Source organism: Hemitrygon akajei, chromosome 3 (genome assembly GCF_048418815.1).
Source record: "Hemitrygon akajei chromosome 3, sHemAka1.3, whole genome shotgun sequence".
Classification (NCBI taxonomy): domain Eukaryota; kingdom Metazoa; phylum Chordata; class Chondrichthyes; order Myliobatiformes; family Dasyatidae; genus Hemitrygon; species Hemitrygon akajei.
In genome coordinates this window covers 88,245,927-88,263,440 of record NC_133126.1, presented here as the reverse complement: position 1 = coordinate 88,263,440, position 17,514 = coordinate 88,245,927, and the positions used below count along the sequence as shown (strand labels likewise).

The following is a 17,514-nucleotide window of genomic DNA, read 5'->3' as shown; positions in this document are numbered from 1 at the left end:
ATATTGTTCCTGCTTCTACACTCCAACTTGCATTTAGTCTTCTTAATTACCTCCTGTGCTTGCCTTCTAACTTTGTGCTTCATGTGTGAGGATACCCAGTCTGCTGTAGCTTCTCTTCACTAAAGGGGTCCTGCTTTTCACCTTACTAGTGTCATTTCCCATATTATAGGTCATCCGTCAAGTGTTTGCTCACATGTTTAACATATTTGGATTTCTTTAGAGGCGTTGTGTTCTCCTTAGAATTTGCTCTTCCCTGCTATCATTGAGTTCTCAATAAATACATTGTACTTGGTCCTACCATTAATATAGTCATGGCCTCAGTGCTGATCCCTGTAGTAACAATTTGACACCTTGAAATTGATCCATTTATCCCTTCTTCTCTTATTAGCACGGATGGAAGATTGTTGCAATTTCCTGTAATATCTCCAATTTTTCCTAGGCGACAGATGTCAGACTAACAAGCGCATAGTTTGCTATGTTCTGGTTTCCCCGCCGCCCTCCCCACACCTCCATCCTGGAATTGGGAAATTGCATTTGCCATTTACCCATGCACTGAGACTTTACAAAATCATGGAAAGTTTGGAAGGCTACACCTAGGTTTTCTGCAGCCATTTATTTTTAAACTCTGTGATGGAGATCACCAGATTCAGGTTGTTTTCAGCTTTGAATCTTTTAGTTTGCTATTTTAATGTTCCTTGTTCCTTCCCTTTTGCCCTTGATTGTCTACTGTTATTGGATTATTTATCTGTGAAGAGGGTAACAAAATATTGTTCCAAACCCCTGTCTTATTTCCAATTATTAGTTAACCAGTCTTTTCCTCTGTGACCACAGTTTACTTTGGCTACTCTTTCACTGCTTGTGTATTTGTAGAAACTCTTAGTGTCCTTTTTGTTTCTTGTTATCTTTTCTCTTTTTATTATTTCTCATCCCTTGTCAATTTCTAGAATTTTGACCATCTTCTGGCCTGTTAATTGATGTAATATTTAATGCTGTTTTTAATTTGAATGTTCCTTAGATTTAATGGGTTTAATGGATCTTCTCATTGAGTCTTTTCAATGAGCTACTGTTGGAAGGCAGGGTTAGATAGATCATGGAGTAGGTTAGCAAAACATCGTGAGTCAAAGGGCTTATACTATGCTGTACTGTTCTATGCTCTGGTCGAAGTACAAATCTGTTGAGAATTATGTAAAATTTCCATGCATGTTTACCTAATGTTATACCCTTTAATTCATTCTTACAGCTCACTTTTGCTAATACTATTTCACATCTCTATACCTGTCTTCATTTAAGGTTTGGACACTAATTTCAGATCTATATATCTCACGATCAAACTGGATATGAAATTTCATTGTTATGATCATTCTTCTCCAGGATGCCTTCCTGTGAGAATGATTTATCCTATCCCATTACATATGACCTGATCTGTTGCTTGCTTCGTTCCACAGTACATTCTAATTTTCGAAACAGATGATTCACACAACCATTAGCCAAGTAAATAGTTTTAGAAATACACACTGCAGGCTTGAGGAATAGTCTTAAATGGGTGCATAGGACTGGAAAGTTTTCCTTATTAAAAAGGTGTTCTCATGCATGGCCATTAAATATTTTTGTAGTGGTGGGAATATTATAATGCATCTGTTATAGATTCAGTAAATATTTGATGCCAGCTCTTTGTGAATGTGGGAAATTTGTTTTGTTCTTCATGTTCATAGAAGTTATAATGCCTAATGAACTATTCAACTATTCCCTGGGATAACTCTTCGAAGGATCTATCCAACTAGTCCTCCTGTTCCATTCTTTCTACATAGTCCATAGTCCTCAAGTAAGGAATATTTGAGTTTTAGTAAACCTGACTATAAATAAGAAGCACGGCTGAGTTTCTCTGTGTTTCACCTTATATGTGTGCGTGTATTTCGCAGTGTTTTTGAGCTGAATTTGTTCTTCCTTAACCCAGCTAGAATATTTATGAGTTAAAAGTGATGCTTTTGACAGGGAAAAGCAAAGTTGTGCCCTCTGTGGAATAATCCATCATATCTAATGCCATTGATTACTTTTCACCACTTTTTTCCAGGATATAGATGATGATGAATTCGACTTGGGTAAGCCAAAAAAGCAAAGGAGGACGATTGTGAGAACAACCTCGATTACAAGGGTAAGTTTGGTTTAATTCCTCCCAATATATTAAAATATTGATATGACCATATATTCACATGCCCTATTTATCTATTAACATAATGCCATGGTACTACAGAGCTGATAACTAACAAAATCTACCCCAATAAGCCATTTTTCCTAAAAGAAAATGTGTACAAGATCAGTTCAGTAAGCATTGTGTATATTCTATGAAGAATCAAACTTTTTACAATTGTTCAGAATTTCTGTCTCAAGCAACCTGTTCTTGTGGGAGCGTAATGAAATTACTAATTTTTAAAGTCAATGTCATATTTTAAACCAATCAAGATCATTTTGAGTTTCTCTGAAATGTCTTTTATCCAAAAGTTAGCAGAGAATTTTAGACTAACCTCCTTGTAATAAGGACAAATGTGGTAATGAAAGAGTCCTGTGCCCATCAGGTTTATTATAATAAGTGGACTTTGAACTATTTCAATGTGCATTGCTCAAGAATATCCCCTGTTTGGAGAGGTGGTGGAGAGTTGTGGAGAATAGGGGTGAAGGTGATTATGATCCTAATATATTAATTTTTTTCTCCAGCAACAGAACTTTAAGCAGAAAGTAGTTGCTTTACTAAGGAGATTCAAAGTTTCAGACGAGGTACGAAATCAGCACTTTGTTCTAATTTTAGTAGATGCAGTAATTCTAATATAATGTCTCAATCAGTTAGGTATTCCAACAATAGTGATGATTACTAAACTGTTTGCAAGGGCAAGAGGCCCGTCTAACCTTTTGATGCACATATACATAATAGCTCCAACACTCATCATTGTTTGGGAATTACAAGTCCCAATTCTTATCCTCTGTCTCAGTAACCTGAGAAATATGAGTCTGCTTCCCTGACCTTTTCATACCCTTAGCTTAGATCAGTACATTTAATATTACTTACATTTCTTTTAGTTCTATGTCCTGAAAGTTGTTGACTGCTTATCGGGATACTATTCAACAAATATTAATCTTTTTGTTATCATGATTGCGACTGTCAGCAAGTTATTCCATCCCAATCGAGCCTAGCCCTCTTCTTTCACCTCAGATCCTGGTGTCCCCAACAGCATAGTTTCCTGCAATGTGAATAGATACCAGAAAATGAAACACAAGGAATTCAGGGTAAACTTTGCATAATTCTTGTTTTTGCCTTTCATTACTCAAAAGGACAAAATTCAATTCTGACTCCTGTGTAAGTGGAGATCAATCATCGAAATGCAGAAAACTGGTTACAAAAATTTGATGATATATATATTATTATTTTGTAAACTGACAATCTAAGATTACTTGTTGAATAATTAGACATTCCACATGCTAGTTTTTAATAAAAAAAGTTAATGTGTTGCATTATCTAATCATTTAGTCAGACTGAGTTATACAGTCAATTTATTTCTTTAATTTTTTTTATATAATGAAGAGATTGATAACTTGCATAAAGAAGCAAGGCTGACATGAAAATTGTACAAATTGATTGTAGGTCCTTGACTCAGAGCAGGATCCCACAGACAATGTGCAAGAAGTGGAAGAGGACTTGGATCTACTGTATGATAGCTTGGATGTGGAGAATCCTAGTGACAGCGGCCCTGATATGGATGATGATGACAGCGTTCTCAGCACTCCAAAACCAAAGCTCAAGTATGGAGGGCTCTTATACTGTTTTATTAAGCTAGCAGATTATATATCAGCAGTGCTTCATTTGGGTTGACATAGCTTTATTGCAAAATGTATTAAATATGTTTATTAGAACATACGTACAGCATATGAACAGGTCCTTTGGCCCACCATGTTGTGTCAAACTAAACTAGTAATTAAATGCTTAACTAAACTGATCTCTTCTGTCTACCCAAAATCCATATTCCTCCATTCTCTGTACATTCATCTTAAACATCTCAATCATATACATGTCCACTACCAACCCTGGCAGTGCATCCCAGGAACAAACCAGTCTCTGTGTTTTAAAAAGATACATATCACTTAAGAACTTAAGAGATATGTATATGGCGACACAGTGATTAGCACAACACTTTATAGTACCAGCAACCCGGGCTCTATTCCCGCTGCTGCCTGTAAGCAGTTTGTACGTTCTCCCTGTGACTGCGTGGGTTTCCTCCGGGTGGTTCAGTTTCCTCCCACAGTCCTAAAACGTACTGGTTGGTAGGTTAATTGGTCATTGTAAATTGTCTTGTGATTAGGCAAGGGTTAAATTAGGGGTTTGCTGAGCTGGAAGGCTCTCCTGCGCCGTAACTCAATAAATAAATAGATACAAACCTACCCCTCTCATCTTGAATGTATGCCATCTAAGCATTTCGACCCTTGGAGAAAGAATCGAGCTGTCTGCTGTATCTATGCTTCTCATAATCTTATGAAGTTCTATCAGATTTCCCTTCAGCCTCCACACCTCCATAGTCTGTGGAATGAAGGAAGCTGAGCGATACCCTTATAGAGGTTTATAAAAGCACTAGGAGCCTAGAAAAGATGGATTGTCACAGTTGTTCTCCCAGGGTTGGTGAGTCCAAAACTAGAGGCCATAGGTTTAAGGTCAGAAGAGAACTATTTAAATGGGATAGGAAGGGCATGTTTTTATTTTCACAGGAAGGGTGGGGGTTTATGGTATGAGTTGTCAAGAGCATATGATAAAGATGGATACAATTACAAAGCACTTGGACAGGTACATGTAGAAGAAAGGTTTAGAAGGATTTGGCTAAATGCAGGCAAGGAAAACAGCTTGGTCAATATGGATAAGTTGGGCTAAAAGGACCTGTTTTTGTGCTGAATAACTCTATGGCCATGACTGGTATTATTGGAATTATGCATGGTTGATGTCAGTCTCAACCTCATAAACTGTATCCCAAACCCATAAGCACACGTGAAGAGGAATCAACCCAAAACTGACACTCTACAATGTTTTTATTTCAAAGCAAATTTCCTATAACACAGTATTGGGCACTGTTAGGCATGGTTGGCAAGCCGGGGTATAAGCATGGATTTGTGTGGATAGTAAAGCAAAGAAACTTCCATCCATTAATCAAAGGTGGATTTGAACCAGAATCCAATAATTGCTCAGTGTTGTTCTTTAAATCAAGCAGAATCCAAAATCTGCTGCTGGAGGGACTCAACAGGTCAAGCAGCTTCAGTTGATAGAGGGGAATTGTTGATCTTTCACGTCACTAAAGTCTTGCTTCAGGATTGATGCACGCTTTTAGCCCGAAAGATCAATAGTTTCTTTCCTCCCACAGATGCTGCTCAAGCTGCTGAGCTCTTCCAACAGATTTCTTGTTGCTCCAGTTTCCAGCTTTGGCAGTCTCTTGTGCCGTCAGAATTAGAAGGCTGTAAGGTCAGATCCTGATTCAGAGTTTGATAACGTCACAGGCATTATCACAGGCAGCCAGTACTGTCAGAGACCTCAGATGATGAAAGGCTGTTTTCTTGGATTGGAGAAGCTAGAATTAAGGGAAATTGGTTAACTATTTAGAACTAGATTTGAGACAAATACCTTTTTTTTCCTCAACAATATTTTTATTGGTTTTTTAAATAAAGAGAACATAGTATAAAGGGGGTTTGTGTAGTGCATAACAAATTTATCAAATGTGCAATTCACATCTATGAAAGTGATGCACCCATTGTACGATCATGCTTTGGTTGCCTCCCTGCCCCGACCCATCCCTTCCAATCCCCATCTCCAAGCCATCATTGCATTAGCAAAAAGGGTTAAACAGAACCTTTGTCCCCACAGAGCTGCATTGGTATAGAGAAGGTGTATTTACCTAATACATAGACTGTTGTATGTTTACAAATCTGAGTCCGTAGAATTTTACCGGAAAATGCTGGAGGTCAGAGATTTATGTGCAGAGGGAGGACAATACCTTTTATCTGTTGGATGAATTCTGTTCTCGAAGATCATTAATGCTCTATTGCTGAGTGCATCCAATGTTTTTTTTATATAATATCGATGTTTTTTATGTACACGGGGAGTTATGGGATGTGGCCACTGAGCAAGAAAGGGCAGGATAGCTGAGCCATGATCCTGCTGAATGGCCGGGAAACCCAAAGGGGTTGAGTCACCTACTAATTCCTTCTTTTACATCTGTCTGTTCAAGCAGATGTTTAACAAAAAGCTCTCTATCATACCCTGAAGAAGGAGGGAAATTCTTCCCATTTAGCAAGTACTAATCCCTCAAGTAATGCCCTCATTTTGTGGGCACACCAAATGATTTTGAATTTGCTTTGTTGTACGCTATTGGTGTTACTTTGTAAATGTCTCATTAACTTCGTCTGACCTTTTGATTGTGAATGTTGTTTTGCAGACCCTACTTTGAAGGCTTGTCACATTCCAGCTCTCAGACCGAAATTGGCAGCATCCACAGTTTGAGGAGCCAAACAAGGGAGCCACCCAGCCCTGTAAGAATCCAGATCTGATTACATCAGCCGTAGATATAAAATATGTCCCTGACTGGATCAAGAAGCTTTCTCGGTTGAAGTAAAGTTGTAAAATAATTAGTAGTGCTTTTGCTTCTTCAAAACAAGCCTGCTGTTCTACAACACTCCTTTCATGCAAAACATAAAACAGGAATAGTTGTAAGACACCCGGTCCCTCAAGCCTACCCTGACATTCTTTGTGATCACAGCTGATTTGCCCCAGTCCTCATCTCTTCTTCTGAGCCAGCTCCCCATAGCCTCACCCCCCCCCCCCCCCATTCCTTCCATCTTCCATCTGTCTTCTTCCTCCGCAATAAACCCTCATTCAAGATTCTGGCACAAGTTGAAAGACGTGGGTCTCTACCCTGTCAATATTTGTTCAGTGAGGTCATTCTTTATTATTATAAATCTGAACAGCATGAATCCAATTACTTTAACTGCTTCTATAAGAACTATCTTCTCATCCCAGGGATAAGCCTAGAGATTTTTTTTTGCATTACCCCGATGCCAGTTTATCCTATTGTTAAATAATAGGGCCAGTACTATGTACTCCAGTCAAGCTATCTATATCACTTTGCAATTGCAGAATTACAGTGGATTCTGGTTAATTGGGCCATCAGTTAATAGGTGCAGCTGCTATTTGGGACAAATCCTAAAGAACTAAAGCAAATTGAGAAAATTTCCTTTTTCTATTTGGGACAATATGCCACTTGATTGCGACAAGAGATTGTTGTCAAACAGTTTCTAACTAGCATCATGTGCGTGCACAGTGTGGCCGCTTAGAGTGAACAGTTTTTAAATTGCTTTGTGTGTGTTTGTGTTTCAGAAACAGTGATTTTTGTTGCTGGTAGATGGTGAGAAATAGGCTATAAGACAATTCAGAACTGTTTTGCTCACTGTAGTTTCAGACTTGGAAATACCAGAAATGGCTGGGAGTGAAAATGAAATGAATTCACTACTTCAACAAGTTAGAAACTATGAAGAATTTGAAGGTTTTGACAATCATCTTGAATGTTACCTTTGGTCCCCACCGGACACTCAGCCCTCACTTGTGACTCCAATTAGCTGCTTGTCTGTGGCAGGACCACATTTCGACAGACAGGCTGACCTAGGTGAGGGCACCCAGTAGGCCTCATACAGAGTGAGGCAGGGACATGCCTGCCTTAGCTTGTGAAGTCAGTTGTGGTGGACTGGGAGGATGAAGTCTACAGTGAGATCTAATGGCCAGGAAGGTGACTCTGCAAAGCCAGGTGGAGAGTAAAGGGCCTGATGGGGCACAGAAGAAGTCATGGTCATCCACTGCAACCAGCGAAGATCCCAGATGTGACGTCTACTCATCCCACTGGACCTGGACTTCTGAAGTCAAGAGAGTGGAACTGCTTCAGTGCAACGACTTTTCCACTTTAAAAACTCTTCCCCACAGGTTTCCTCGGATAAAATGGACAACCAACAGTGGTATGGGTAGTGTTCTAATTTAATCTGTACTTAATTTAAATACATAATGTGTTACTCAGTTAAACAGTAGTTTGTTTTTTTTTATACCTTTTTAACTATTTCCATGTAACTTGGGCAATTGGGTCAGTTGCTTAAATTGGCCAAAATGTAGTGGTCCTGATGTGTCTCAGTTAATTGGAATGCACTGTATCCTTAATGCAGTACAGTATGTAATCTCACCTATTTTTGTGTGTTCCACAAACTTGGATAATTTACACCTTATCCTCTCTTCCAAGTCATTAATATATATCATAAATAACTGAAGGCCAAGATTTGATCTTTGGGACACTCCACCAGTTGCATCGTTACAGCTTGAAAATTACCTGCTTATTCTGATTCTCTTTCATTTGGTAACTAATCTTCAGACCATGCTAACGTGCTACCCCCAAAACCAGGAGCTCCCGCACTAACTTTGTGGTACCTCATCAAATGCCTAATGAAAATTCTGCTTACTATATCCTTGTAGAGTACTTGCAAATCTGTCCAAAAAAATTTACCTTTCATAAAACCATGCTGACTTGGTTTTTTTTACATTAAGCTTCTCTAAAGGCTCTCTGTTTCTTCCTTGACAACAGACTCTAGCATGTAGTTATCTTTCCCTTCCTTCATGAGCAATGGAGTTAACTTAGTTAATGTTGCAGTCTTCCAATCCAGTAGTAGGATTTTGGTGAATTTTGAAAAAACTTCAACCTATGGCTCCATTTTTTCTTCAGCTGCTTCCTTTAAACCCCTTGGATATTGGCCATTGGGACCTGGCTTTCATCCCATTATTTTTTCCGGTATCTCACACTCATGATAGTGATTAGAATTTCTTAAATATTGTTTGAAATTAGTCTATATCCACAGAATATTTGTAGTATCCTTCAACCTGAAGATTGAGATAAAGAATTGATACAATTTATCTGTCATTTCCTTGTTTCCTTTTATTAACTCTCTAATCGCACTCCCTCGGGGATCTTACATTTACTCTATTATAGGCATTGATGTTTGTTTTGATATTACCTGCTAGTCCTCTCCTGGTGTTTTGGAAGGATATCATCTGCAGGTTGGAAGAATTGATCACCATTAAAAGGGAGGTAGTTGCAAAATTGGACACTTGAAGTGGATAATAAAGAGGGGAAAGGGGAAGTGTTTAATAATTAGGGTAGAAATTTTCAAACTTTGAGCAACATTAGCTATGACTGGTTGAATGGTGCCGTGGAGAAATAATTGAAAGAGCTTACACTGCATACAATTATGGGCAGATTCATGTACAAATTTCCAAAGGCAGTTCAATGTGTACCCAAATTAGCAAGACTTCTGTTAAATAGCAGTGGAGTGGAATTAATTAGGTAGATCTTCCTAAAATGCAGACTCAGTGAAATGGATACTCTGTCATAGAATTCTGTGTTGATAATTGTTGGAGCAAACAGGGAAGAATTTAATAATAAGTATAAAGATTTTGCTGGTAATTAGAACTATAGTTCGTCGTTGCTTAATCCTGACTCTAAAATGGGAATGTATAGAGTGTTCCACTATGAAGAATGTTTGGGGATAATAGTGTTGATATATTTGAGGGGAAGCTGGAAGAACATATTCAAGGGAATCTCTGACAAAGTTACAGAAAGATGAAGCAACTTTAATCATTATAGCTGGATGGCTTGTTTCTGCATTATAGTGACAGTGTGAAAATAGCCTGCCAGATTTGAAATGTGGACAATGCTCCTGCATTACCTCAGATCAGCCACCAGATGTTGCTATTGGCTAGTCTTAAAGATCTGCCCTGAATCTTCCCGTGAGAAGTGATGCCACGGACTTTTGAGTTGGTTGATTATTTTCCCTGGATAAATTGAAAGATAAGCTACTGAAATTTGAGATTCCACAATGCAAGACCTTAAGGTTGAACAATTTATCAGGGGAATTAGAAAGTGTATTGGTATTTCCTTTGATGTGAGACTGCAGAACAATTGAGCTTAAAATTAGACATGCACTCCAAGCATTTATTCACACAATGGATATTGGAAATCTAGGGCACTCAACCTTAAAAGAATATTGATATAGTCTATTGGAAAAAGTCAAACTAAGTCAAAATTTATTATGAACTATTGAGGAATACGTTAGTAGTATAAGTCGATTGAGCTCAAAAGCAGGTTCGCTATGGTCAATTTGAATTGAGAGGCAGAATGGCCTGGTATGTTCCCACATACAAATTTAATACGTACTCTATTTCTGACAGTTCTCTGACATAAATGTGCAATGTTAGCAAGCGTGGTTGGAATCATCAGTTGCTGATCGAAATTCCTCATTATCCCTTGATCCAGAGATTGGAAATGGGAGGCAGAGCAGAGCAGCATTTCACTGAGAGTGTTGAATTGGTAAGGAGGTTTCTGACTATGATAATGGTGAGAATTGCACAAAGACAACAGGAGCAGAAACAGTTTTGTAGGTTAAACTGATCAGCAAAGATGAATAAATTAATCATACAGAACCTCATTAATAGGAGATTGCTAATGAGTGGAGTGTGAGGCACTTTGTCCTTTTGGTCAGAGCCAAGGATATCAAAGGGTGTTGCCTCTCAGGTGCTGGTGTGAAGAATGTCTTGTAGTGGAAACAAGGAGGATTAATATTGTCACCATTGCTCTCGACAGAACTCTTGAAATGGCTTTGCAACTCAGTTACTTACCCCAAGCCATTCCACAAACAGCAGAATAAAACCAATGACACATTACATTGACCTACAGTCCTGATTTGCTCTCAGCAAAGGTAGTTCCATTTTAATCAAACTTGCAAAGTCCTACTTGTGAACATTTTGGGGACAATGATCTTAACTGGGAGAAGTGATATAATAGTAGTCATAAAATTATATCCTTCAGCCAACATTTTGATCTCTACCATCACTCTCCCTAAGCATATCCTGATATGTTGACATGATAGACTAACGAGTAATTGTAATGAATTGGCATATAGGTTGGAAGCAGTAGCTTAGGAAGTCTGGAACCAGGAAATCGCTTCATCGTCACAAATCTATGGAAAGTGTTCTCCATATTTAATGCAATTTGGGAGAAGCATGAGGGCACATGTTGAGTTTGACAGGATTGAATTGATTATAAATTTCATCTCCAAGACAAGCTCAGTAACAACTCAACTAGATGACCTTTCAAAGTCATAATGGACATAACTGCTGGGCAGGTTCTGCAGCAAATGTTAAAAGAAGCAGCATTTGGGATAAAGGTGCATGGTGGAGCTGCGGTGTAACGATAGCAGCATGCAGACGCAGCTAAGTAAAACCATAATAGGTATATCAAATCTAAACCTTGCCATCCCTACCTACCTGTTTGTGAACTGTGGTGGACATCTAAGCATCTAGCAAAAAGAGGGGACTCAAATAACATCCCTACTCTCAGTGGGGCTGAAACATTTACAACTGTGTTCAGCTAGAAATGCTGAGTAAAAGATCCTACCATTTCCTCCCGAGGTGTTTACTATCCAAGAAGCCATTCTTTGGCCAATTTGATTTGTAATATAAACGAGTAGTAGAGACTATGAATATAGTCAGGATTATGAGGCAGGCACGTCCTGGTTGTACTGTACTCCAGAAAAGGTCTTCTGTTCTAAAGAGTTATTCTGGCTTAATTGCTCATCATTGTGGAAAATTTGCAAACCTTATTTTAGCCTTGGTTCAAATATGGACAGGTTGGAATTGACTGTCCTTTATATCAAGGAGCCATACTAGAAGTGTGATTTGAGGGCAGGACTAACCACTGGGGTGAAGAAAGGTGAATGTGCTTTTTCACAGGTAGATCATCTTTGGATGAATCTGATGCACAACTTACTCTAGGCCCAGTCCTCGCTAGTTAATGGCCTCCTTCAATGATAGGATCAAAAGGGACATATTCACTGTTGATTGAGCAATACCATTTTTAATTCCTCAAAGTAAAACAATCTAGTTTGAGTTGATGAGTTGCAAATTTATTCATATCATACAAGTGATGGACAATGAATATGACCAACCAGTAAGTATCTGACTGACTTTCTGTGTCATTCAATTATGTTGCTGTGGCAAGTCCCTCATCGTCAACCTCCTGGGCATTACCATTGATCAAGAACTCAGCTGAGTCTATGCCTCAAATATTGTGGCCATAAAGGCAGGCCCCATATGGGTGTTTGTAGTGAGTAGCTTGCTTTGAGACACCTTTGCACCATTGCAAGGTACCCATGGACAGTGTGATAAGATGCTCTTCAGTTGCATTGTAACACATATCAACACAAGATATTTAGCACCATCCAAGCCAATGAAGGTCACTTAATTAGCATTCAACATCATAAAATTTTATTCTCATTGCTATGCTACTGCATTGGTAATAGCAATTTGCAGGGAGGGCTGGCCAGCATCTTGACAAGTGAAAGGAAACTCTGTAAAGTCATTCAATTGTGCTTAGACTGAGTACTAGCTCTCTGTGTTGGTTGAGCTAGCCTTCACTTGCCTACTTCAAACACTGATTCTGGCAACATACTCCTGGTTGTCAAGGACTATTCTGAATGTTAAGAAATTGTTTTGCCCTGTTGCAGTATCAGAATATTGTTTTCTCCTTTGCATTGCTGGCGAGTTTGGTTCTGTGCACAAAGCAGTCTCCAGTATGTAATCTTGAGGCACGTGCTCCAGCTGTACCATCAGCATTATGTGTGGGCCAGTTTCCTCACTACCATATTGTTGGTGACTCTTAGTCCCAAGGATTTTACCTAGACTTTACAGGTAGAAACTTCAATATCTGCTCCCTTTTGGAATGTGTGACCCCAGTTTCACAAGCGGACAGATGCCCTTTCATTCCCAGTTAGCTGTTTGTGATTTAGAAAGTGAGGTAAGATTGTCAAACCTGAAAGAGGATTTCTAGCATTTCAGATGAAGTTGCCTTTTGAGGTTAAGTGAACTGGTAGGTATTGATCAAGTACAAAGTAAGTTTATTATTAAAGTACATATATGTCACTATGAACAACTCTCTGATTCATTTTCTTGCGGGCATACTTAACAAATCCAAGAACCAGAATGGAATGCCGCACCCAACAGGACAGACAAGTAACCAAAAGACAACAAGCTGCAAACACAAAAGAAAAATAAAGCAATAAATTCTGAAAACATGAGATAAAGAGTCCTTGAAAGTGAGTCCATAGGGTGTGGAAGTAGTTCAGTGATGGAGCGAGTGAAGTTATCCCACAGGTTCAAGAGCCTGTTGGTTGGGGGGTAATAACTGTTCCTAAACCTAATGGTGTGAATCCTGAGGCTTCTGTATGGCAGCAATGAGAAAAAAGCATGACCTGGATGGTATGGGTCCCTGATGATGGGTGCTGCTTTCCTGCTAAGATAACAAGAGTGCTGTAAGTTGTCCAAATGATATAAATTTTAGAAGGATATTGGTTCCCTATGACATGGCAATCATGGTTTGAATGTTGATTGCCTTAATGAACTTGGTGTATTCTTCAGAGGAAGTATTAATCATCTGCAATTTTTCAGATATGTTAGAGATGAATGCAGCCACATTTGCAAAAAGCAAATATTGAACTGGGTTTAATTTCTGCAATCATCTGGTGTTGAACAACTTCTAGTATCATTCACAAAATACACTCGTCAAAGCTTTTCTGAAAGCACCTTCCAAACTTATGCCCTGAACTACTCAGGAGGACCAGTGTAAGTGCTGTATTGAAATGTACCTCTAAGATCTCCTTTAAACCACGAGTTAGACAGTTGAACCTCCTCATTCAGGAACACTATGGGAGAGCCTTCACTAAATGGGCTGCAGCAGCTGAGGAATGCAGCTTATTGCTACTCTCTTGATGATGGAAGTTGGTGATCCATATTACTCTTGAGTGTGTTGCACTAGTCCAGTAATAAAATAAATGACATCTCTTTGTATTATGTTTTATAGAGTAACAGAGTAGCATAGTGTAGATATACATTCTAGCAAGACTGTAGCAGCTCTTTCAAAGGGCAATCCAGACTGTCATGATCTTCTATGCTTGACATTTCTGTGGCCAGTTTAGGGCAATAATACCTCATTATAGCTGCTTCTTTACTTCTCCAACTTTGTGCAATTTTCCACGGCACTTCCACACAGTTGAATATGTGCTTTCTTCTGAAGGGGATTATAAGCAAATTGTGAGGTGAGGTTTGTAGGTTGAATCGCTGTTAGCTAGATCACTTTTAAGATGAAGAGATGCTGAATGTCACATCCTGGAGGAAAAATATGGACTAAATTGTAAAGATAGCAAAATGAGTTGTGGTGTTGAAATCTTTAAAAGTAGGATTGCACAAAGATTTCTTGACCTGAAGTGTCGAGTGTCTACTTCCATCTACAAATGGAGCTTGGCCTGCTTAGTTACTACTGCCATTTGTTTTTTTGCTAATGAAAATAATATTTGAGATTCTAGTTCTCTTAAATGGGGCAGTGAATTAAAGCTAAACATAAAAATTGTTTGTTCACTAGAATTTCACAAATAGTCTTCAGCACCTTGTTTTGTGAAATATCTCAAGGTCATGAAGAACTCAAAGAGATTTGTTAAGATGAAACTTGGTTTTCATTGTGGAGGAACAAATGGTTCAGGGATACTTCATTGGAACCTGGGGGAAAATCATTGCTTTAATTGTTTTTTCTGTGGTCGCTTTGTATTAACAACTCTGTATCAGTTAATGTGTTAGATGTATGACTTGCAGCAAATGCTCTGTTATTCTGGAAGTAAAGTTTTTTTCTCAGAAGGAAGTTGGAAACTTGTTGAGAAAATGTATCTTCCATTAAATGCAGAACATTTTGTCCAGAAAAATGCAATAAGCGGGGAATGATTGCATATAATATATGCATACAATTGATCTGCCATTTTATAGCAGTGTGATTGCCAAGCTTGGTGCTGGGAATTGCCTTATCCCCAGTCTGGCTGGTTAATATGTCACTGCTATATGCAGGCTTTTTCTTGAGAAGAGAAATGGGATAACTATTTTCGTCAGTTGCAAGGTCAGTAACTAGATTTGTATGTAAAATTCTCAACAAAGTAACAAAAAAAATTAGATATTTTTCATGCTAAGGAACTATCATTCGAAAAACAGTGAGAGGTGGAATTGACAGCAGCTTTTATAAGGGTTATGCATAAATATTGAACAGGAAAAGATAAGGGCATTTCAGATTTCGCAGTGATACATTGGGTTAATGGCTGCCTCTTGTAACAAAGCATTCTGATTTCATTTATTTCCAATCTACTATTTCTTTTCTGTAGGCATCTTGGTGGGGGTGTGGTTTGTTAGGTTCACAATCACAACTAGTTTCTGTTTCCAACTGTGAACCCAGTCAATGAACACCAGCTCAGCTGTGTTTTCATGTGCACTTGCTGCATTAGTCGCTAAACACCCCTTAAATATAAACTGGTTAAACAGAAATCTATTAAACTTCTTGTAGGTTGTGACTGGAGCTTTATCCCCTCTAAAGTTTTTTTTAGATTTTAAATGACTGCCAACTCCTCCTGCTGAATTTTGATTATAACTTAATTGACCAGTCAGTTACACAAACATAAGCATGTGTCACACTGATGAATCGTTGCCAAGTGAGACAGGCAGAAGGGTTGGCAAATATTTGCACTTTGTTTCCTCTGTTACTAATCAGTCCCTGTCAGCACATAAGGTTAATGTGGATATTTTGGGTGAATATTTTTTATTAAATTTTGAATGGTATGCAATAAATGTGATTTTATACATTAATTTTTCCTTCTGGCCATCTGGACCTAGAATAAAATGAACGGTGTAACATGTTAACATATATCTGTTGGTTCGAACCGGCTCATCTCATGTAGATGACTTTGCGCAAATTTACACTGACTTGTACTTCCTTCTCAATACAGACCTTCTCTAGTTAATTAGTTTGGGGCACTTCTTTTCAAAAGCTTGCGTGTCTAATTAAGACTTTAGCTCTTACAATTAGCCACGTGCTACTATGAACAGTAGCCGATTTCATGATGCACAGTCATCTGTTGCTACACTAGCTTACAACAAGATTGAGCAGAATTCCTGTGATTAATTCTGAGGAATGGTAGATACAATTACAGCATCTAAAAAACATTTTTTGGGCAGGCACGGCAAGAGAAATACAGGGAAATAGGATTGGTGTGGATAGGCATGAAGGAGGTTGGTTAAAAGGGCCCATTTCTGTGCTGTATGTTTCTTGATTGCACCCCAATTGTCCATGAAATTTCACCAGCAAGGTCTATATCAAACTTTACATTTAAAATTCTAATTTATGTTTAATTTATGTTTCTAGTTAGCATTGTTTTAAGTATTCTATTATCTATTATAATTAATAGCTTAAACTGTGGCTTAAAAACTGTTAATCAACTTGAACCTAATTTCCTGGCAGATTACATGGTTTGCATTTTAGAAGGTAAAATGTTGGCCATTTCAGGTGGGTTGGTGATATCCAGAAACCTATTGGATTCCCTACCATTTTTCCCAAATTGCCACCTTCTTTTCTGTCCCATTTTAGGTTTTGTGTGTGACTGACCTACTGTATTCTTCTGCTTCATACAGATAGATATACCCGAAAAGCTCAAAAACTCTCCAAGCAAATTTCACATGGACATTTCTGATATTTCATCAGCTGTGAGTATTAAGCATATGTACTTTGAATCATGCAAGCATGTGTAGCCTGGAATTGAAATACAAGGAGACTGCTGAGCATTCTACACCACAGAAGGCAGACATTGAGCCAGTTTTGATCCAACTTGCCACTTTACTTGGGATTTCACGACTTTAAACTTTCCTTATCAGTTTGTCATATGGGAACTGCGTCACCTTCATCATACTATACTTTATCAAAAAGCCAAGTCATTAGTCAGACACGCACCTTTCCTTTAAGTATCCATGCTGATCATTCTTGCTTATGCTCTGCCTTACTGAATGCTCGTTTATACTGTCCCTTGGATTTTTTTTTGAATAATTTGCCAGACTCTGTTCAATGGCTATTTGGTTTATCCTTTTTTACCCTAATGAAATAGCATCGGCATATCAGCAGTCTTCCAGTCCTTTGGCACCATGCCTGTAGCTATAAACAATTAAGAAAATGATGACTGGAACCTCTATTTTTTCTTCTTAGCTTTTTTTTTAATGGGACCTGGGACATATTGTACTTAAACTGGGTAGTTTATCCACTCCTCAAAATGCTGAAGCTCTAAGTTTGTTATTTGGCACAATGACTTAAGATGGTGGTGCATTCAGATGCCACCCCATGTCCAGTGTAATACTTCGTCCATGTCCTGTACGTCTTTGTTTTGATCGGAAAATGCTGCTGGCTGTTAAATATACTGTGGACAGCAATTCCACCTTGCTAGTGAGCTGTTGGACTGCAGAGGAGCTCTGCAGCTTGGGCTTATTGTGCACACCATTGCCTGCTATTGTCATCCACGGAAGACACCGTCGAAAGCAGTACACAAGGAAGC

At 38.5% G+C, this 17,514-nt stretch overlaps 2 protein-coding genes across 12 annotated transcripts in view; both read left to right on the top strand.

The window, feature by feature from the left end:
• exd2 (exonuclease 3'-5' domain containing 2) overlaps window positions 1-17,514 on the top strand; it is a 423,296-nt gene that overhangs the window by 233,538 nt on the left and 172,244 nt on the right. The window lies entirely within an intron of this gene.
• Window positions 1-17,514, top strand: part of pacs2 (phosphofurin acidic cluster sorting protein 2) — a 288,404-nt gene that overhangs the window by 183,709 nt on the left and 87,181 nt on the right. For all 11 annotated transcript variants that reach the window (XM_073040292.1, XM_073040291.1, XM_073040290.1 and 8 more), the window contains exons 7-11: window positions 2,072-2,152; window positions 2,713-2,772; window positions 3,635-3,792; window positions 6,462-6,555; window positions 16,607-16,678. In XM_073040292.1, coding sequence (XP_072896393.1) covers window positions 2,072-2,152; window positions 2,713-2,772; window positions 3,635-3,792; window positions 6,462-6,555; window positions 16,607-16,678 — 465 coding nt within the window. The remainder of the gene's footprint in view (window positions 1-2,071; window positions 2,153-2,712; window positions 2,773-3,634; window positions 3,793-6,461; window positions 6,556-16,606; window positions 16,679-17,514) is intronic.